This window comes from Plectropomus leopardus, chromosome 14 (assembly GCF_008729295.1).
Source record: "Plectropomus leopardus isolate mb chromosome 14, YSFRI_Pleo_2.0, whole genome shotgun sequence".
In the NCBI taxonomy this organism is placed as follows: Eukaryota; Metazoa; Chordata; class Actinopteri; order Perciformes; family Serranidae; genus Plectropomus; species Plectropomus leopardus.
The window spans coordinates 13429550-13451521 of NC_056476.1; the positions used below are offsets into that span (position 1 = coordinate 13429550).

Genomic DNA, 21972 nt, shown 5'->3' on the forward strand with positions numbered 1-21972 from the left:
TAATGGGGTTCCTATTGCCTTTAAAGCCTGGAGCACTTCCTGTTGAACTGCATAAACCACAGTGATGAACAACTTCAGATTTTGACCTGATGATGGAACTAAGGAACAGGAATAAATGCACCAGATTTCATGGCAATCCATAATTGATGAGAGTTTTTACTTTGAAAAATAGTCAACAGTTGAAATTGACCTTTGACACTGACAAACATTTGTTGTGAAAAGTACTCATTTATAAGTAGCAGATGCTCATCATGCACATGCCCCCTACTGCTAATAACAAACCACCGTCCTAACTGAGACATTTCACCAAAATAAACAAATTATGTTAACCATGGTATTACTACAGGAGAAGTCAGGGATCAGTTCAGACTTCAGGCCTTCTCTCCTGTGATCAAAGAATGTCTGTAAAAGATTTCATGGCAATACATCCAACTATGTGAGAAATTTCACTTTGTATTAAAGCGGTGGACCAAACTTGAAGTGGAAATTCAGTAGAGCAACAAATTAGGCTTCCCATCAACACAGTCCTGCTTATATACGAGTACACAATAAAAAGCAGCAAAAACATAGACACATAAATGTTTAATTTTGTATCTTTTTATTTCTTTACATTTATTTACAATCTTCCTAAAAAATGTTATTCTATTAAAAGTGCATACAGACTCTGTACCCTACTAACTTCCACAGAACAACAAAATGACAACTTGTTCAATAACTCAGCTTCTTTATGAAATTAAAGTAAATTATGCATCACTTTTCTCCTTCTCACTGAGGAAAGTCCTGGACCTGAAAAATGCAATAAACATAAACAATAACCAGTTAATGGACAATAAGCTGCAGAATATCTATCTCAAATAGCAGTAAATAGTATATATCAAAAAGCACTTGAGATATTGGGAATTTTCTTCTCACCTGCTCAGACCAGCGGGTAGCTGGATGCTGTGGCGATGCCGCACTGGTTGTGTTTGTTTCTGGTCATCTTGATGTATCCCTTGTCTCCCCATTCTAGACCCCAGCTAGAGAAACACACACATTACTGTTTAATATTCAGCTGCTCTCTGTGAAGAATCATAATCACAGTATTAGCAACAACAGCATCTAGAGACATAATGATCTGTATTCTGATGGAGGTGAAATAATGGCAGCGATTCAGAGTAATGGGGCAGTTTAAGAGGTTGACAACATCCTGAGTGAGTTTCACTTCATTTTGGCAGCTATAAATAAGACGTTTGTAAAAACAGCAACTTAGCATTCAGTCTCCACTGTAGCTACTGACCTGAGTGCTAACAGGAAAACAGTTTACACTATTACCCCATTTAATTTTTTTTTATATGGGTTTTTTTTGCAAGAATTTTTTTTTTCATGTGTGGAACCCAGTGAAAAAAAAATAGTTTTCTTCTCGCCAAAAAATTATTTTTTTCTCACAAAAAAATATTTTCTTCTGGCATTTTTTTTTAACTCTATTTCTTTTTTTTTTTAAACTTAGAAAATTGATCACCAGAAAAGCACACAAATTTTAAAAGGCACATAGCAACAATAAATGGAGGTTTAAAATCCAAAGCAATTTCATAATATGTACAAAAATTTATAACCGAAACAGAAAAGAGTAGAGTAAAACTGGTTAGGTCAATTTTATTTGATCTTACTGAATAAAATATTAGGCTGTTCTAAAGCTTTGGAGCAGCCACCACAAATCCATGGTCTCCGTTACCAAGTAACCTTGATGGTGGGACAGTTAAGACATTGTTATGTATATAGAAGAGGCCTAGAGTTGGAATAAGGGCAGAGAAGATATTAGATGTACACAGGTGCCAGCCCATGTTTTACTTCAAAAACAAATAAAAGAACCTTGAACTCAGTACTGCACTGTATTTAACAGTAAGCCAGTGCAGGGATGCAGGGATACATTTCTAGCATGTGAAAATGTTACAAACACATTTGGGTGTTTACCTGTTCTTTACCAGCCAGTAGTCATGCCCGTTGTCAGTGCCGTAACCCACAGCCAGGACGCCGTGGTCCAAGTCTGAGCTGCTGCAGTCTGGCTCATCATACACTCCTGGAAACACGCAAACACAGGTCAGACTAACATATAGATACGCTTTTTTTAAAAAAAGTATATCCTATTTCTTATTCATATAACAATTTTTGGCAGAACAATGTTTAAAGGAGTTCACCTGATTGGTACAGCTGGAAGGACGCATGAGAAGCATCAATAGCCACAGACACAGGTCCGACAGTGGCCACAGCCTGCTGCAGGGCGTCTTCATCACCTGGCGCCACATCGACATATCCTGTCATTGTGGCACCAACATTGTTAGGGTTGTACCGACAGCGACCGTCCTGATGGAAAGAAAATATTTCACAGTTATTACCATACTAACATATTGTGAAGGAAAGTGTAGATGAGAGGACAAAAGGTTTTCCATGTACTGTGTTGTTTGGGCCAATATACATTTAGTCCACATGATGGCAGTATTGCACATCTTTTACATGGAGGGTCATCATATCTAACAGTCTGAAGGAGTTGATGTTCATCTTCAGCTCTGGCAAAAACATTTTTAACATTGTCAAACACATTTTAGTTTTTTTTTTACCTCTGCCTCATAAGGGTAGGAGTCCTCTGTGTCGATCCCTCCGTTGGCGATTATGTACTTGAAGGCGTTGTCCATCAGGCCTCCCATGCAACCCATATTGCCGTAGTTGCCGGAGCAGTCAACCAGCTGCTGCTCGCTCAGAGACACCAGCTTACCTGTCTTCCTGAAGTTCTGACCCTCCAGCGAGCCAGTCTGTCAGAGATATAAGTGTATTTGAAAATGGGAGACAGTTGTGTAAAGTTTCCTGCATTACCAACAGAGAGGGCACAGTTTTGTACATACTGTGCTGAAGGCCCAGCATGAGCCACACTGCTTCTGATCTTTGACATCAGTGACGTATCCCTTGTCCCTCCAGTCTACAGTGTTGGGCAGATCAGCTCCGTCAGGCAGCCGCAGGAAAGCAGAGCCGCGGCGAGGCAGAGAGGTGTTGAAAGAGCCCAGGCAGCCCTGGGAAATCAGGCGTTTGTACTCTTCATTTTCCTGGTGCAGAGGGACAAAATTCTGTTAACTTCATTCATAATTTCTTTGACTGTATCCTCACAAGATGACTGCAACCAAATTACATTTATGTCACAAATATTGAAAGTTCAAAGCTGACATCAGAAACCACATTTCTGTTTTTCTGTGCATACCATGTCAGCAAAGTAGGTCATGCCGAGGCGGTAGGACTTGATGCCCTGATCAGCCATGATGTTGTGCACCAGCACCAGCCTGCGGTTGGTGAGCCAGATTTCCCTGCGGTGAGCCTCCTCTGATGGAGAGTTGTACGAGCGTCCTGCCAGTCAGAGATGGAAATAATCCAAAAGAAAAGTGAGGAAAATGATCACGATAAATTATTAAGCAAGTAAGCAAGTTTTTTTTTTTTAGTAAAGAGATGTCCATTATTGACTTAACAAATGTCAATTGTAAACTGCTAAACATGAAGGCAGATTTCAAATCCCTTTAATTTAGAATAGTGGTTCCCAACCTTTTTCCATTAACGGACCCCTTTTCTTTGATTGAGTAAAGAAAGACTATACAGTTAACTGAAATAGTGAATGTAATAAGTTTGTGTAAAATAAGCGATTTAGATGAATTTTGAGCAGATTTTTTCCTGAGAATTTCCTCTGAGATGAGTTTTCCTGATATTTTTACGAACTTTTCTTACAATTCTCTGTCAGTAGTAGGTTTTTTTTTTCAATCTAATATTAATACATACTTAATGGGCTTTTCTTTTTTTCTTTTTTTTTTCTTTTTGGACAAATTTAATGTTCACGAGGCTTGGCCACTGTTATTGGTCGATTGGTTGCTTTAAGTGTGTGCTTTCCTACAGCAGGAAAAGGCTGGTTAGAAAAGAGAATGGAGGCTCTGTTAGTAAAGTTTGTGTTCAGGTTGTCATCGTACCCTTGAAAATATCAATTTCATTTGGTTTTCTACAGAAATGAATGAAATGCTGATTTATTTCTTTAATTTTGAGTATTTGGTGACCCCTAATTGGGGAGCCAGGGGCCCCCTGGCTGGCAACCAGTGCTTTAGGCAAACCTCGCGGGCAGTATCTCCTTACAATATGAACACAACAGAATCTACAATGTTTGACAAAAGACCATAATATGAGAAAATAGTCTGACAAGACCAGTCTCACCAAACTTGAGTTTCCAGGCGTGGAACTCCAGGTCCTCCAGAGAGATGCTGGCTCCGCTGGCCACGGCCAGAGCAGCAGCAGCAACCAGCAGCAGCTTCATCCTGACTGACACACAAGCAGAAAAATCAAACTGATCCCTTGTGACTTGCAGGAAACCACACAGGTTGAGACTCTTTCACTTCAGTTTTGTCTCACAAATGTGGTGACGTGAGACATCAAATGCACGTTTCCTTTGTATCAACTCTATTTCCCGCTTTCTTTGAACCTCTGTGTCATCACTCCCTCAAACTCTGTATGAGTCTCTGTTTGTTTTCATCAGTGCACCTGCTGTACAGGAAGTGTGTATGCTTGTCTGTTTGTGTGTGTCTTGTTATCTGTGTGTGCAGCTGCTTACCTGCCTCTTTGTCGGTATTTGTGGAGAAGTTAGAGGAATATTCACCTGTCGGTGATGCTGGGCTGTGTTAGAGACGTTCTTATATAGCTGACAACAGTTATGACTTGCAGTATGTTCAGTCAGGTGGCTGTCAGCTACCCATAAAGTGAGAGAGAAGGGAGGCCAGTCAATCATTAAAATAGGAAGTGATTACATGCTATAAGAAATTTGTATGATGCTATGCTTTTGGGAAACATTTTTTTCAACCTCAGCAAATCAAAGAATATTAACACTGTGAGTTACACAGAATCTCCTGTGAGGTCACCATCAGTCACTCAGCTTTGTGTTGTTTAGGACACACTCACAACAGGAAGTTTGTTCATTTTTTCTGATTCCAGTCACATATTGATGAGTAATTCTCAAAAGAAAAAGAAAGAAAATGTAAAACAGACACATACAGTAACGTTATGCATGTGCTTACGTTCTTTCACGTTTCACGTTCACGTTCACGTTTTAGTTTAAACCTGATCAACTTTTTTTTTTCTTTTCCCTGCTGGAAAAATGTGCAGGTAGCTTATGAAGCTGTTTTTCTTTCTCAGATACTGTAGGTGTTTTTTTAGCAAACACCCACAGTGTTTGTTTGAGCGTTTAACATAAATTATCAGGTTTTATTTGAAGTTGAGTCACCCCATAGAAAGCAAGGAAAAAAAAACTCCTCCATAGTGGCCTGAAGTATTTTTTTCTTTTCATTCATTATTAGAGACAGAAACAAATGCACACATGCCCACAAACCTCTGAGAACCTTTTGCCTTCAACGTCAGTATTTTTAGGGATTTTGGAGTTTTTAAAATACAGTGAACTCAGACAAATATATACACGCACATTCTGAAAAATGTAACTTTTCTCTTCATTTGATATTGTTTGATTTATGATTCATGAGTGTTTCCACTGACAGTTGTTAAAGATTTCCTTTCTGTTTCCACGCACACATCCTGTTTTCAGCTTGGCTGTGAGGTTTGTTTGCTTTGCAAATTTTACCGATCCGTCATTGTCAGAAACATCAGTGGAAGTATTATTTAGCCTTTAAATACACAAGGGAGACTGAATAACAATGACAAAGCTGAAACCAGAGCTGAGTATACCTTATCAATAAGTTTCACGCAGCCGTGATGGCAATTAAAGTTTAAATTTTTGATCTTATAAATTTTACTTTTACATTTTTTCTAAGCAATATATTCAGAATTTTTTTTTTTTCCACAGTAGTTTACTTTAGTTACGGCTGTCGGACTGTCTCTTTGCCCCAACCTCCTGATTGCCTTTCGTCTCCCTGCTTGTCTGTTCATCTGTCACAAGGCATTCATTTCATGACAATACTTAAGACCATAAAGATGCTGTGAAGTGAGGAAAAACGGAGAGCTAAGCTAAAAGTTTACAGACATCATAAAACTCTCTGAGCCTGTCTCATGTTTTTGCCTGTTTGTGTGGCGACAGGGTGTGAAGTCAGTAGTGTTTGTACACATGCTGCGGTTCCTTTCGTTGAAATCTGCTGGCACACAATATATAAGAGACAGAAAAAAAACTTTTCATATGTAGTACTTTGGTTTTATATAATTTTTGGAAGACTTGATCATGAAAACTAAAAAGATCCTTTACTTAGTATCCGAATGTAAAAATACCACAATGTCAGAATACTTAGTTGCAAGTAAAAGTCCTGCATTCAAATTTGTTTTAAGTAAAACTATGTAAGTATTTGTACTTAATCAAATGGGAAAGTACTCATCTTGCAGAAATATAGCCAAATGTAATATATAATTATATATGAATTATAATAGTTTCTATTACTGTTGTAGCTGGTCTAAGCAGAGTAGATAAATAGACTTTATACAGTTAGGTATTTTAGTTCTGTGGTTCCCAACCTATGGGTCGGGCCCTTTCATGGGCTCACAGGATAACTTTGAGCAGTCAAGCAATCATTAACAGGGTACGCCATTTCTCTTTCTGTGTGTAGTTAATAAGAACAAGCTCTAGCTCTGTTATATAAATCTGAGTGAAATGAGGTGACTTGCAGCTTGTTGTCCTTGAATCTTGATTGTTAGTTATTTTGTTGTCAAGCATTTTGTTTCTGAAAGGATAAACTTACCAACTGGCTGACCCAACCTTTGTGGGTTTTAATTAAATATTGTATACTTTTATTCTAGTTGAGAAGGTAAGAGGGTACAATTACTCATCTAATAGGCATCTGAACCATGACGAAGGGCCCTAATTATACGTTGCTTTTTTATATGGTCATTGCATAAACTCATGTGAAATGTCAGGCTGTTGTCACTGATTTCGGGCTTTTTTCGCAGGTTGAAACACTGCCAGTAACAAAGTAATTCAGTTATGCAGTAAAAGTACGTAATTACTTGCCACCAACGCAATTAACCAGAAACTTGTTCCTGTAGCTGAATGTCTGTGATGGTTTTTTGTTTTGTTTTTTTTTTAAGCTAATATCAGTGTGTGGTATGTGTCTACAGTTTGAAAAGAGGAGCTAGTAGTGAGTTTAATGTGAAGCTAAAAAGTCAAGTTCCACTTTAAGCCGGCATGACGTTTGTGATGTACCTTGCGTACTATAAAGCATTTACAACAACGGTCAGGGGACAAGAAGGAATCATGAGTCAGCACAACACAACTTCAGTTTAAAAACTTTTGAAGTTCATAGATCAAGGTGCTTGCGTGCCTTTAAGGATGTCTTTATATACAAAAGACACACCTAGATGTTTAAGTACATGAGTATTGGTGTAAGTGTGTGTGTGTGTGTGTGTGTGTGTGTGTGTGTGTGTGTGTGTGTGTGTGTTGCAACTGCAAAATAGAAGCAAACAAACAAAAAGTTTTTCTGTGACAGTTATAACAGTGAGATTATAGCTCTGCAAGGAAATCTTATCTGAAATCTAGGACAGAGGATAAACAGTTATGCAACATGCATCTGAAATTATGGTTACTTAAACAAGCCTTTGTTTACTGCCTCATGAAGTCAGTTAACAGTTTAAGTGTCAGGTTGTAAACAGATTAAGGAAGCCTAAATTCTCCATGTAGTGAAGATGGAATATCAATAAACAGTTTATGATTTCAGCATCAAATCAATCATTTAAAAGGCAGATTTTCAGTTCTGATCACATTCATTTCAGATAAAGTAAATCTAAAACTGAATGTAAACCTACATTTTGTGTCATGTGACTGTCATCAGTTGAACCACGATCTCTGAGGTTAAAGTGGGTCATTGTAGTGTTTGTTTTACTGTAAAAGGTGACGTTCATGGACAAAACAGCTGAGTGAATCAGCTGCTCTCAGGAACTGCTGATTAATGTTGGCGACTGATAATGCTCACTTCCCTTTATGAGAAGCTACCGGGTACAGGACATGGGAAAATCATAGACGGGCTTTCCAAAACTACTTTCTGGTTAAAATATGTTTAAAAATACTGACTATAATTTTTAAACATAAATCTTCTGAATTTTGCTTTTCAGCCCCCAAAAGCAAAATGCATTTGCTTAACATTTCTAAAACCTTACAGCACACCTTTGGTCTGATGGTAAATAACTGACTGTTAATACTTCTATTATTATCATAATTTTATATCTTAAAATTACAAAGTTCTTTGTCAGATGTTTGACCATTTGATTTTAGACCATGCTTCCCTAGACATGATAAATACAGTATTACATATTTAAAATTGAGTTAAGACCTGAGTTTGACTTTTTAAAATGTTTTTTATTATTTTTAAAAAAATGTCATAATAAGGTTACCTCTTAACAACACATCTACCGATTGCTTTCATTATCATTTAATCTAGTAATTGTTTTCCCATTAATTGTTCAAACTTTGGTCTATAAATTATCAAAAAAAAAAAAACAAAAAAAAAAAGTTTGTTATTTTGAAACATCTCCAGATATATTGTTTCATTTGGCCAACAGTCCAAATGTCAAAGTTCTTCAGTTTACAATGATAAAAAGAACAGCAATAAAGCTCCACAACTGAGAAGCTGTAACCAGCAAAATGTTTGACATTTTTATATTAAAAATGACTGAAATGATTCATCGTTGACCAAAAACAATTGCTGATTAATTCCCTGGTAATATGCTAATCAATAAATCATTTCAGCTCTACTATAAATACTGTAAGATTGTTTTCTTGAACTAGTTAAAATGGACAGCTAAAAAGGCATAACATAAAGGTATTACAATTTTCTATCTGTTGTGTAGTTTGTCAGACAGCCTGAACACTGGAGTGAGTTTTGGAAAACCCTCATTCATTTTTTTAGCTGGCTTTTGCAGTGTTAGAAACACACCAGGAGGGGGCAGCATTTCCCTTGACGTTGTTTCCACAGTATGTCTGTTGAGTAAAGAAACTCAGCTCCCTCGTATTTCACTGTGTGGCAATAATGAAATGAAACTTTAGTAATTTTTCTGCTACGTTTTCTGGTCGTTTGAGAAGCTTAATCAATCAATTCTTAATGTCAGGTCAACAATGAATAAATGTGTGTAACAGTTCCTCCACACAGTCTGTGACAGTGTGATCGTTAATGTGGCTATTATTAATGCTCCGTAGAATTTATTGACCTCCAAGTAATGTAATGTGACAATATCTGTGGGTGCATCCTAACTATGGAGAAGATCCTGGGGGATCCGGTGTGAAAAGGAAGCCCTCCCGCCCAGTGACAATACTAGTGTGAAAAGGCAGTAAGATGCTTGGCATGGGACGCTGAGAGGAACGCTATCCCCGGTTAACTCTTCTAATTTCATTACTCTACATGGATCCTCAGCTTAGAGCCAATCACATAGTTGGCTGCTCTCTAGTGGGGGTCACACATAACAGCCGTTAAATTGTGACAGTGGCCCAGACTTGCATACCTTAGCACATAATCTGATTATCGGATCAATAACACGGCAACATTTGGTGCATAGCTGGGATGGCTGGCGTCTTCTCTGGTTACACATTGCTGGCATTCACCACTCGTTCCCACTTTATAGGTGACAAACTGCGAATGCAAGCAGGAATTCAAATGGAAGGCCTTTTAAATAAGACGAGTCGCATAGCGCAACCTTGACCACATCTGGCTTCGCTACTGTCCCTGCAATTCACACAGTTACTTAAATATCAACACACTCTATATATCAGTGTATAAAATCAGAAAATTATCTAAAAGCCTGCATCAGTACCTGCGCAAAACTAAGAAACATATTTTGAAGCCTTTATTAGTACTTGTTCTCTGGAAGTATTTATTCCTGTATTTCCAGCTACATTTATGCCTCTTAAAGGGACAGTACACCCCCAAATCAAAAATACATATTTTTCCTCTTTCCTGTAGTGCTGAGTCTAGATTGTTTTGGTGTGAGTTGTGTTGGAGATGTCTTCATTGTATCAAATATAATGTATCTTTGTTTTGTTTTTGTTTTTTTTCCAAAAACTCATCAGCAATGTCTCTATCCAGAAATCATGACTCAATTACTCAAGATCCACATTGTTGTGAGCAGTTTCGTAACTTTTTATTTTTCCTGCCGAAAAACACGCCTGCCATGCCACTGCGCAGAAGAAAGCGTGCATCTACTCATAGATGAATTATTGAACAGGCCTGGGCTCAGGGGGCCAATGGGTCCGGGGCCCCACTGCCCTTCACCTGCTAAATTTCACTCAAAGAGACATGTATCAATTTGGAAGTGGCACAAAATGACTGCAGTAAGACACAAAAACAGCTTCTAAGAGATGCTCCTCTGTAGGAGAGGTGGTGGGGCCTCCTGAGTGTCTGTACCCAGGGGCCCACAGTCTCATAATCCACCTGCATCTACTGCTAGCACCACTGAGCTAGCTAATATCAAAGCTCACTTGAAAAGGACACCATTAATGTTTACATCCCACGCTGTCACAAGCAAAAGCCTCTCATATATCAGTAGATGCACACTTCCTTCTGCAGTTGGCTGATGCATTTCAGTAGGAAGAAAATAGTTCCTTTATAAACCTGCTCACAGCAAAGGCTGTGGATTATCTTGACCAGGTCATGATTTCAGGAAAGAGACAATGATGTTGAGTTATTCAAATTTATTTTTCGCTGTTTTGTGCACCACAAGCCGAGTGCCATTTGGTTCCATTATAATTGAGAGAAAGCAGACATCTCTACAGCCGATATCTTTAACACTCGGCGCGTAACACCAAAAAAATCTAGACTGATAAACAGCGCTACAGATGAGAGGAAAACTTTGTGTTTTTGATTTTGGGGTGACCTGTCCTTTTAAATTAGTAGTAACTTAGATACCTTAACTCAAAATGTCAGGGAAGGTAGACATTTAAGAAATATGGCATTTACCATAAAAATATTTATTGACGTCACAATCTTCTCGGACACAAAAATGAGAAATGACACACACAAAAAAAATCCCAGAAATATTTGGAAAGCCCAAATTCAAAACATCTATGAATGACAGAGAAATAAACAACTAAAATGGAACATTGTCATCAAATAGAGAGAACACAATCTCTGAGTGTGTTCAGAGCAAACACATACTTTGTAACACTTGATCTGAACACATTTTTGATATGTTTTTTGAGAAATGACCTTTATTCTCCACAAAAATGTGTATAGATAAGAAAGTCCACCAAAAAACATGTTATGGTCATCTCATTCATCTTTCTCTTTAGAAAACACATTAAACTGAGGCACAATAATTTCAGAACACTGGCCTAACCAAACACCAATAAATAGAAACACTTTATTTCAGAGAGCGAAATCGTATAATAACGCAAAAAAAAGGCGTCATGATGACAGTCACAAATCATAAACCACCATAATTGCTGCTCCTGTTTATCGTTGCATGTTGCATTTGTGAAATGCAGATAAGTGGATGATGACGACCACTGTACCAACAAAGAGCATGAGACAGAGATAACCAGGGACGTTGGAGGGAATCCCTGCTCGCCGCTATTCATCCCCACTGTCCCTCCATTCATCCCTCTATCTCTCTGTCCTCTGCAAAAGTCTGATGTGATCCTGTCTTTCTCAGTCCAAGCAGGTCACTGTGGCTCACACCTTGCCAAAGTCTGTGCTGCACCAGCAGCGTCAGGAGAGCGAGCGGAAGAGAGATGCGAAAGAGAGAGCACAGATTATAGACAGTGACACTGTCCCTCTCTTTCCCTCGCTCCCTCTGCCTGCTTTATCTCCATGGTGCACACACGTCGACCTGGAGCAAGGCTGTATACTGGCAGGGGAGGCCGGGAGCAGAGAGAAGGGGGTGGATAGATGGGGATGGAGTGTGTGTGGGGGGGATAAAGGGACACGGCTGCTTCAATAGCGGAGCAGGTCCAGGGACTAATTGGATCTGGTAATGGCTGGTCAATGTGACTGAAGGGCTCGTTAGAACCAGTACAGCTCCTTGCCTTTCTTGTGCTGCTGGAGGCCTGAGAAGAAAGGACAAGGGAACAATGAGGAGGACAACGGTGAACAACAGAACACAGGTTGTCATGGAGCCTACTTTTGCCAAACATCCTGTTTTAAAGCCTCTGGGATGATTATGATGTATTTTGTGTGTGTGTTAGCATGCGTGGGAGCATCTATGGCAGGGCCTAGTGTTTTTAACATCACAAATGTATGCACCTGTGCATGTGTTTCCTGCAAAAGGTATCAAAGGGGTTGAAAGTTGTTGCGCATATGTGTGCACATACAGAAGAGCGTGTGTTTGAATATTTGCTAGAATGTGTGTGTGTTTCTGTGTTTGATTAAATGCAATCAGTACTCAGTACTTTGGGTAAAATGTTTTTAGGAATTAATGGTACAAAAAAGAAAAATCAATGCACTACACAATTAATTATTTAAGCACGCTCACATTATGTTCAACCCCACAGAGCTATCCTACAGAAAAGTATGTTTGTTTGGGTTTTTTTGCTCCAAAAACCTATTTTTGCTAACTGTCCCTAATGTCCATACGGAACTAGGAAAAAGGGTATATGTGTATGCTGCTCCCTCAGCTTGATATCAGTGGCAAACTTAATTAAATCTTCAGGAGGTCTTATTGGAAGCACAAGGATGTAGGTTTCGTTTCAATTTTGAGTTTTCAAATTACATATGAAAACTCTTTGAGTGTCAAACACCTAATTTCCTTAATTGTAGTATTTTTTTCAGCATCAATTTGTGTCTTTTCTGCATCAATTTATGATGTAAATTTCATCAATTTTGTCAAAGTAAAAGTCCTCTGCTACTTTCAAGTTTTAATTGGCACGGACAAATACACGTTTTAAAATATTAAGGAGGGCGTGCCCCCTGCATCCCCTCCAAAATCTTCACCCTTTGCCTGTGGATGTTTTGAATGACTGAAGAATGTTTTTGGATTTCTTTATTTTAACAGTTTGTTTTATAATCTTCAGCCTTATTGTTTGTCTTGGCTCGGCTTGAAAAAGAGATTTTTAATCTCAATAAGTCCTTTACTTAAGGATACATAGAGGTGAATCAATAAGCAAAAAAAAAAGATATAATTTGTCTCTTTTTTATATAGCCATAAATAATCTGAACATACCATTTACATTTGTATTAACTGTTGTCTGAGTGTCTTTCTATGCATTTTTGTCATTTCATAATTAGAAACTTTTTAAAACTGTAAATAAAGCAGTAGTAGAATGTAACTAAGTATTTCTAAACCAGTGTTGTATTTAAGTACAAATTTGAGGTACTTGTACTTTAATTGAGTCCTTGTACCTCTCCACTAAATTTCAGAGTTAAGTGTTGTACTCTTACATAACTAAATTTATCTGAAATCTTTAGTTACTAGTTATTATACAAAGTAAGATTTTTGCGTAAAACAAAATTGGGAGGAGGAGTTTATAAATTCTGATGTTTTTCTATAAATTAAACTACTCAGAAGTTTCCAGTTGAAATGGTTAGTTGATTTATCAATTAACTGATAGAAAATTAATTGGCATCTACTTTTTATAAACATTTAAGTTGTTTTCTCATTTATTTTGAATAGTTTCAAGTTGTTTTTTTTTCTTCTTTTGATTTTATGCATTGGGTACTTGTACTTTTAAGTACAACTTCCTGATTATATTTACTTGAACATAAGTATCATTTTCAATGCAGGACTTTTACTAGGAACAGAGTGTTCTCACACTGTGGTATTAGTACGTTTCCTTTAGTAAAGGATCTGATTACTCCCTCCACTGACATACAGGAAGAATCAGTGCAGACAGTATTTGTAAAAGCCTGACACGGTTCAGTGGTTACCTGCATCCATGTTGAGTGCCAGCGTCTGGCTGACGTCTCCCGGTGGCAGCAGGCTGGGCCAGGAGGCGGTGGGCTCCAGCTTGCTCACTTCATAGTGGCTTGGCAAGGTGGCGAGATGAGGTGGCCTCACTGTGGGCATCAGCAGGGGCCCGTAGTGGGGCTCCAAAGCTGATGGTGAATACAGTTCGTGGAGAGGCCGCGGGTGGCCGTAGGCTTGGGCCTGGGGATAGCCCCAGCTCTCGGGTGGGTGAGGGTGGGAGTGAGGGTGAGCGTGAGGGTGAGGATGAGCGTGTGGGTGCGGCAGGCCCGGGTGCAACGCTGATGCATATGGGTCCATGGAATAGGAAGGAGTGGCTGTGTCACAGTGGGAGCGGCTCTGAGGTGAGGAGTAGTTACTGTCCCAGAAAGATGGGGGGAAGCTTCGTCGACTGCTGGGCGAAGGGGTATCTGATGGGAGAAGGAGACAGAGGAGGATAAACAACAAATTTAGGCCAAGTCACGAACCATTACACAACTGTGTAGTGATAGTAAATCACTTGATTTATAGGGACAAATGGAAAAGGCTGGAGCTGTGCGAGAGGAGCAACCTGTGCTAAAACGTAGATGTCACTCACATGACTGCTACACCCTCTGGCCCAGATATCTTCCCCATTGGATCATACTGTCACACAGCCCGAGCCCCAACAAGACACAGAAATAAACACAACCACGTTCTCGCAGACAGAGGGAGAGAGAGAGTGACAGAGAGAAAGGTAGAAAGAGAGACGTCCCTATATCCTCGAATTCTATATAAGGTAGACGCTCTGACCTGGAGGGAGCCCAAGGCCCACAGAGCCTTAAATCACTCGCTGTGGTGACATCTCTCACTGTCATGTCAGCCGAGCACTTCAGAAAGTCTCACAACACACTCATGCGCACACACACACACTCAGACATGCAACACTGGCCCTCTGCTAGCACCCGCCGTCCCTCTCCTCTGTCTCCTGCACCCCCACCTGTTGTTTTCTCTGCTTCCCCCCTCTCCTCGCCCTTGACAGAATGTCAAAGAGCCATTATATGTTTTTAGCAGTATACTTATATATATATATAGATATTCCTCTGAAAAAAGACACCCCGCGGCACCCTGAGAGGTAGTGTTTCCCTCGGCCCCTATCACACAGACCACAGCATATATAAATCTGAGCAGCAGGCAGGCAAACTGACTGAGCAACCATTGTGGGGCAAGAGCTGGAGCGATAGTCAGAATGGCAGCCGCAGAGACGTTTGAAGGGGATACGCCGGCGAGGCTGCGCGCTTACGGCCATGTATAAACATAGCATCTGTTGTGAGGCAGGAAGCGTGTGTTGGTGCCGAAATGAAGACGTCCGGCTGAACTAGGAAAGAGACTACCGGCGATAGCAGAGAGGGGGAGAGGCTATAGGCCCTATATGGATATTCAGGGGACATCTGCAGGCTGCTGGTAGAAAGGGACTGAGGTGTCTTGGAAAATGACTCATTTTTACTTTACAATTCGGTACAATCCACATTTAAGAAGAAAATAAATAAGTAATCATTTTAAAAATCATTTGATACTTTTAAGAGTGAAAATTGTGGATTATGTGTATCTTTTTTGCTTTTAAGAGAATGTGCAAAAGCTTTATCACAATAGTTTATGGATCCCAGTCTGCAGTGGCAAGGTTGCTAAAGCATACCACATAAGACCATGAAATGCCTACACTTTAAGCCTAGTTTCCAAAAGCTGCCAATAAAATATAAAAATAAATACAAATATTGATTTTCCCAAACCTAAAAAAGCAAACACATTGTGCATGCTTTCTCTTGCTCTGCTTTGAGTCTTTATCCTAACCAGAGTCAAAGACGTCCCTCTGGACTCTCAGCAGCTCCTGACCTCTGTGACCTCTGAACCCAACTCCCTGACCTCTCCAGGGACAACAGTCCCAACAAGCAGCTTTTTCGTCCTGTCACCTGATCACATCACCTGTCTGACGCTCTGCTGTGGTCTGCACAACTGTCAACTCACCCCGTGTGGCCTCAAAAGCATGAGCAAGACACCACATAGACAACTGTGGCATTGACACATGAAAATTGAGAAACCACATGGATGTAGAGGAGAGCAAAACCAACCTAAAATCAGTTTATCCAACCTTTTTTAGGCTTCAGTTGCTTTAACTGGTGCAAATAACTTTCAGATTAGGTGCCCTTTCTGGAAAAAAAAATATAAATAGTTTTGCACAATACAGTGGTGCTCTCTTTATGTTATTCATCGAGGATATCTGCACTCTGTTGGCTCAAAAATATGGCAAAATTTGGAACTGCAAAATCTTCCCAAGGCCTTGTGCCTTGATTTGGACATATTTGTCCTACTTCTGATGTTTTCTTTATGTTCACACACTGAAAATGGCATAGTTTTCTGTAATTATGTCCATGAAAAGTTCTTTATATGTCCAAGATAACTGACTGTGCACTGCAAGTCTGCGTTTCTCAGATAAAAACAGCTCTGTGTCCATATTTGTACTATAGTCTGGACAATAGGATATACCTGTGCCCTGTTGGTCTGCTGTGCGCCGTTTGCCCTCTCCATCCATGTACGAGCTGAGAGCCCTGGAGAAATGCTCGTCCACCACACTGCTGATGTCCCCCTGGTAGTAGGTGAAGAGGACACAGCGAGAAGTCAGGTACTCTGCCTCAGGGGCCTCCTGCTTCTCCTTGGGGCCCTCCTCTGGCCTCAGAGCCGAAGGCGTATAGGAGGAAGAAGAAGAGCTGGATGAAGATGAAGAGGAAGTTGATCCTCCAGTGCCCAGGCCCCCAGACATCCCCTCAGGGCCCCTGGGAGTGTCCATAAAATCCCGACAGAGAGAAGTGCTGCTCAGACCTGTGGGAGCCTGCGGGTGGGGTGGGGGGGGAGAGGGTTAAGACAGGTGTTGCAGAGGACAATTCTGGAGCTGTCTATGAGACATTTTGACATAATGTTTTTCTTTGTGTGTGGCAGCGCTGGCATGTGTGTGTGCGTGCGTGCGCGCGACAAGATATGAGTTTTGCGGGTGCAGACGACTTTTGTGCTTAATAAGACAGAAACAGCAGCGGCGCGAATTAATACACTTGTGAATGTCCATTTAAATCAATCGAAAAGTGGCATCATAAACACAGAGAGCACTTTTAAACGATTTTTCCAATCAGCTTATTTGCTTTTACGCACAAGCTGCATAAATTAGCCAAACAGTTGTTCCTTTAATCCCGCATCTCCCCGCTAAGGCTGGAAATAATACTGAAAATAAGATATCTATCAAGAGAAAATCTGAATAGTTGCTCACTTCCTACCTGTAAGCTACTGATAAAAGCAGGAGCAGTCGGTGCGTACGGTGCGTAATGTCCATAGGCTGGGTACATAACATCCAAACAGCTCATGGTAAATGAGCGGTGTCTTCACTGCTCTGTGGAAACCGACCTTGCTGAGAGAGAGAGTGACAACATTCCGTTTTTTTATGCCGAAGAGCAACGGGCTGTCGGTGTTCGGTGATCAGTGTGAAAAAGCCTCTGGCAGACTCGACATAGTCACCCCAGCAGGAGCGCACCTCTCCGCTCACTGTGCGCCACAACAGCTGCGGCAGCGAAATGTGGTGAGGTTTATGGAGGAAGCATGAGGGAGTCCTGTCCTGTACATCTCCGTGTCAACCCCTCCCACCTTTACTAGCCCTCCACCCCCAACATCACCACCACCAACACTCCCACCACACAACATCTATAGCACATAATTGATTGCATGCGAGTAAACAGATTGTTCCCTTTGGTTTTAAGGATTACTTGGCTAAGTAGTTAGTTCATGTAAATTGCATAGCATTATGGGTATAGCTCAAGCCCCCAGGAATAGCGCCAGGCTTTGAAGACATTTTTACATTGTGGTCAAAACTTACACTATCCAGGTCTCTCACAGGATGCCACAGGGCTCAAAAGGACTTTTTTTCTTTGACTTACATCAGAATCACAATCACAATTAGGTTTTATTGCCAAGTAAATTTACACATACGAGGAATTTAACTTGATGTTTTAGTGCAAAAATAATTAAAATAGAGTAAGAATAAAAACATAGTAACTGTAAAAAGAATAAGATAAACAAAAATATAGAAGCAATATAAAAATGTAATGTGCCAATACACATATAGAGAAGACAAAATGTATGTACAAAAGGTGCAATGTGGGAATTGTACAGTTGTGCAGAAGTTAAAGGTGCAGTGCACTGGGAAAGAGACGTCTTTAAATCAGTGGTTACTTTTTTTTGAGCGCCAAAATCCCTGTGAAATTATTTGTTTCACTATCTGGATTTGATCCATTTGAACCAATAATATTTTGAAAATCTTAGCGCAGCCCTAAACCAGAAGTTAGCCATTCGGCTGACAGAAGTTAGCTGCTTGGCTTCACTCGGCTGCACTCTGCCACTGTCTGTTCTGTGGGTCTCATAATGTGGAAGGTCTGGGCAATTGCTTCTTGCAGAAAGAGAGCATTTTTGGCTTCATGTGCCACTAAGCAACTGTCACAGGAATGAATTGGGCACCATCTCAGATGCTGTATCCAGGTCTCTTAGTACATCGTTGGTACATTGTTGCAGATGTTATATGACATTTACAATAACTCAATGCATTTTCTTTAAATTGTGGTAAATTATTGTTAAATGCACTGTAGTTATACAAGAGAAATTGAAAGATATCAAAAACATTCTTTAATCATTCAAAACATCTACAAAAAATAGGGGCAGATTTCGAAAGGTTGGGTCTTGGGTTGCAGGGGACACGTCCCCCTCAAAAGTTAGAACATGTGCATTTCCCCTGCCATTAAAAATACAAAAGTAGCAGCAGAGGACTTCTGCATTGAAAAAATATATACATTTACAACATAAATTGATACAGAGATAGCACAAATTAGTATATAGAAATTCACCACAATGCAGGAAATTAAGTGTTTGGTGCTCCAGTTGTTCTTGTGGAGGACCAACAAACCCAGCGTTTCCTATGACCTCCCCCAAAGTTGAAACCAAACCTACGCCCCTAACATTCAAACAAAACAAAGTGTTTTCTAGAAACACCCTGTGACTAAGTATGCCTCCACAACTTTTTAATCCTGGTGTAGAATAAAGGTTAAATAGAATGTCACCCAGTTACACAAATAGAGTTGCATGAGCTCACTGAGCTTTATAACCAGCCTCACGACAATGAGCACATGATACATGCGATTAAGTGACATTTTATTTCTTTCCATGTCCTGCGAATACTTGAAAACTTTGTTCTCAGTCCAAGCTGAAAGCGTATCCGTGGTCTTAAAACAGCCGTCGGTTGCCAAGTAAACCTTCAAGTCATCTGAAGTATTTAGTGTGTTCCCAGAATGACACATAAGTGTCAACTATAGGTTGCATACACCGGCCATACCAACATAGAGGAGAAAGGGACTCTGCACAAATCTATGACAAATTATCACCTATCAGCAGTGCAAACAAAAAGATATTTTCACACACACACACAAACAGACCCGATGACAATCACAAACACCACAGGAGCTCAGAATCCATCGTTCATCCATGTGCAAAATGCATCTCAAAAACATTTAACTCTATCGACACCAAGTCAGACACATTCACCAGAATAGTGTCGTCTATTTCTCTTGTTTTAAGGGTTTGCAGGTGCCTGATGTTTGGGCATGCCAGTCTTTTTGACGAGCACTTCAGAATGCCTGGGAGAATAGTGTGGAAAATTTGCAGAATTCCATGGACGAGTGTCAGATGAGGTGGAATGTCTCTGATGTATGTGAGTGGACGAGCTCCCCGGGAAGTTACATCGTCCCTCCGCTGCGATCTGTAGATGGAGAACATGATCAACATCTCGCTATGCATACATCACACATAGTATGAATAACTAGTGGCAGGTTATTGGCATGCTAATGAATCAAACATGCTCTTAAATAGCGGTGGATAGTTCTTCTTGCATCACTGTTTTAATGAAATGATTTACAGCATAGCACTGCAATATAATACTGTAAATTGTACAGTATTGCACTGCATACAGCCTCAGTAGAGCGATGAATACTTTAGAACTTGTACATTCACTTTTCAAAGAGTTTAGTCTTAACATTATTGGGGCACTAATCCCACTTCAGTCCATTGCCGTCCCAGCATGATGTGCAACATGACGTACTCGATCCACATACATGCAGGGTAATGCAGGACAGCAATGGAGTCAGGGGAGAGTGATGCAATGCTAGAAAGCTCCCTGTTACACCAGCGTGATCAACAGCTGCAGCTGACAGAAGGGAAGGGAGGGCACTATTAGTATTAATGGCCATGACTAAATTTCTCTCTGTGTCTCTGTCGCTCTTTCTGTCTCTGCCTCTCACTCCTACATGTCTTCCCTAGTGATACACACACCTTTTCTCTTTATAATCACCCTGTGTTCCCCCAGGAACAGCAACTCCCTACTGTTAATTATGTGTGTGGACAGTGCGTGTGCACATACATGCCGCAACAGTTGTCCTTGACTGACCAAACTAGGAAGGGAGCATTGAGACAACCAGCTTGCAGAAACATGGCAGAGAGCCCAAAGTCCAAAACCAAGTCAGTCGGTATACATTTGTGTTTGTAAATGATACTTTACCGTGCATGCTAAAATCTTTGCATGTAAAGAACAGTATGTGCAAACCTCCACAGTTGCTCTTGTGTGTGTGTGTGTGTGTGTGTGTGTGTGTGTGTGTGTGTATGTGTGTGCAAGTGTGCAGTGAGGTGTCTGTGTGTCTACATTTACGTGTATATGCTGAAAATAAACACAGGTTACATCACTCCTTGTGACCCTGCAGCACATCGAGGCCCCGCCTCCGTTAAAAGAGGTCTGACAAGGCAAAGTCTCTCATTGGCTGAGAATGCTGCAGGGCCTGACGAGGTAGTAATGGCAACCTGGTTTTATTTAGACCACCATTCACATTGCAACACCACCATTAATAGTTTATACTCTATGCTACAAATACCTCAAGTGGCCTACATTAAAGAAATAAGTGCACACATGTTCTTTCATGTGACCATTTTTGAAGGAGCAGTATGTAGGATTGAGTGGCATCTGCAGTAATGGTTAAGACTGCTGATTGCAGCCAGTTGAAATCTCTCCCAGTTAGGATTCCTTGAGTGTCCATTATTCAGAAGATTTTAACAGGAACCGAATTATCCACAGAGTTTTTTCCTCTATAAATCAAGGACCAGTTGATTTAAACAAGTAAAAAAAACTAAATTAAGCAGTTTCACAATACAAATCAGGGTTTTTCCAGTGCTGTTTGGTTAATTGCAGACATGCAACCCAGGACCTGCTGATGTGTGCTTACCTTATTTCTGATCTGGATGTTCAGATGTTTTTTTTTATTGTGAGCCAAATTATCTGTAGAGGTCTCTTCCTCTCTCAAACAAATTAAGAAGGTGGTTTAAAGCTGTAAAAACATGGAATAAGGCAGTTTCATATTACAAATCAGTGTTGCATGTTGAAAACAGGCAGCAATCCCAACACCGTCTAATATGTGCCCACCTTTTTTCTTTGATAATTTAAGATCCAGACATTTGAAAGGTTTTTACCAAGAGCTGAATTATCCGCAGAAGTCTCTTTCTCAGACCCGGTGAATTGAACCAGTAAAAACACAGAATAATGCAGTTTAACCTTTAAAAAACACTGCTGATTGCAGAGGGGCTGCTAACTACAGTGGCTGGTGCAAAAATGCAAATGGACCTATCTAGAACAGGTGTTTGGTTGGTCCATTCTAGGCTACCGTAGAAACAGTGCAGTGCAACATGACATACTCCCACTGCATACTCCTTTGGTCAAGGACTCACTCCCTATATAGATATAAATGGCTCATTCTAAGGTAACAAAAACACACAATTCTTTTTTTTCTGGTGATTATACGTTGTTCCATTTGTACTCGCTTAAATTCTACCTACTGGACCTTTTAAGTAAAATGATTGTAATGTAAGAAACAATCATATAATTAAAAAACAAATCAGGACAATGCCATCAGTAAGCTCGTGGTAGTGGTCTGTAAAATGAGGCCTGTTGAGAACCTGAAACCTCATAAGCTACCTCCTGAAACAACAAGGCCTTTATTAAGGTCTCATACTGGCTTG

The 21972-nt window shown here is 40.2% G+C and overlaps 2 protein-coding genes across 4 annotated transcripts; both read right to left on the reverse strand.

The window, feature by feature from the left end:
* Window positions 1–581: 581 nt before the first annotated feature.
* On the reverse strand, window positions 582–4632 carry ctsl.1 (cathepsin L.1). 2 transcript variants are annotated; one of them, XM_042500640.1, is made up of 9 exons: window positions 4610–4632; window positions 4216–4320; window positions 3227–3369; window positions 2877–3074; window positions 2595–2786; window positions 2175–2340; window positions 1951–2056; window positions 913–1016; window positions 582–786 (listed from the first exon to the last, which is right to left on the reverse strand). In XM_042500640.1, exons 2-8 carry the CDS (start codon window positions 4313–4315, stop codon window positions 917–919), a joined length of 1005 nt encoding a protein of 334 aa, XP_042356574.1. In that variant the 5' UTR covers window positions 4316–4320; window positions 4610–4632; the 3' UTR covers window positions 582–786; window positions 913–916. The 2 variants fall into 2 exon arrangements, with proteins under 2 accessions (XP_042356574.1, XP_042356575.1); XM_042500641.1 differs by having other exon boundaries at window positions 4216–4316; window positions 4610–4625.
* A 6187-nt stretch (window positions 4633–10819) lies between these two features.
* Window positions 10820–17436, reverse strand: vgll2b (vestigial-like family member 2b). 2 transcript variants are annotated; one of them, XM_042500643.1, is made up of 4 exons: window positions 17278–17436; window positions 16372–16714; window positions 13833–14279; window positions 10820–12016 (listed from the first exon to the last, which is right to left on the reverse strand). In XM_042500643.1, the coding sequence occupies exons 2-4, from the start codon at window positions 16670–16672 to the stop codon at window positions 11973–11975; spliced, it is 792 nt and encodes a 263-aa protein (XP_042356577.1). In that variant the 5' UTR covers window positions 16673–16714; window positions 17278–17436; the 3' UTR covers window positions 10820–11972. The 2 variants fall into 2 exon arrangements, with proteins under 2 accessions (XP_042356577.1, XP_042356576.1); XM_042500642.1 differs by having other exon boundaries at window positions 17151–17436.
* Between the last annotated feature and the right edge of the window lie 4536 nt (window positions 17437–21972).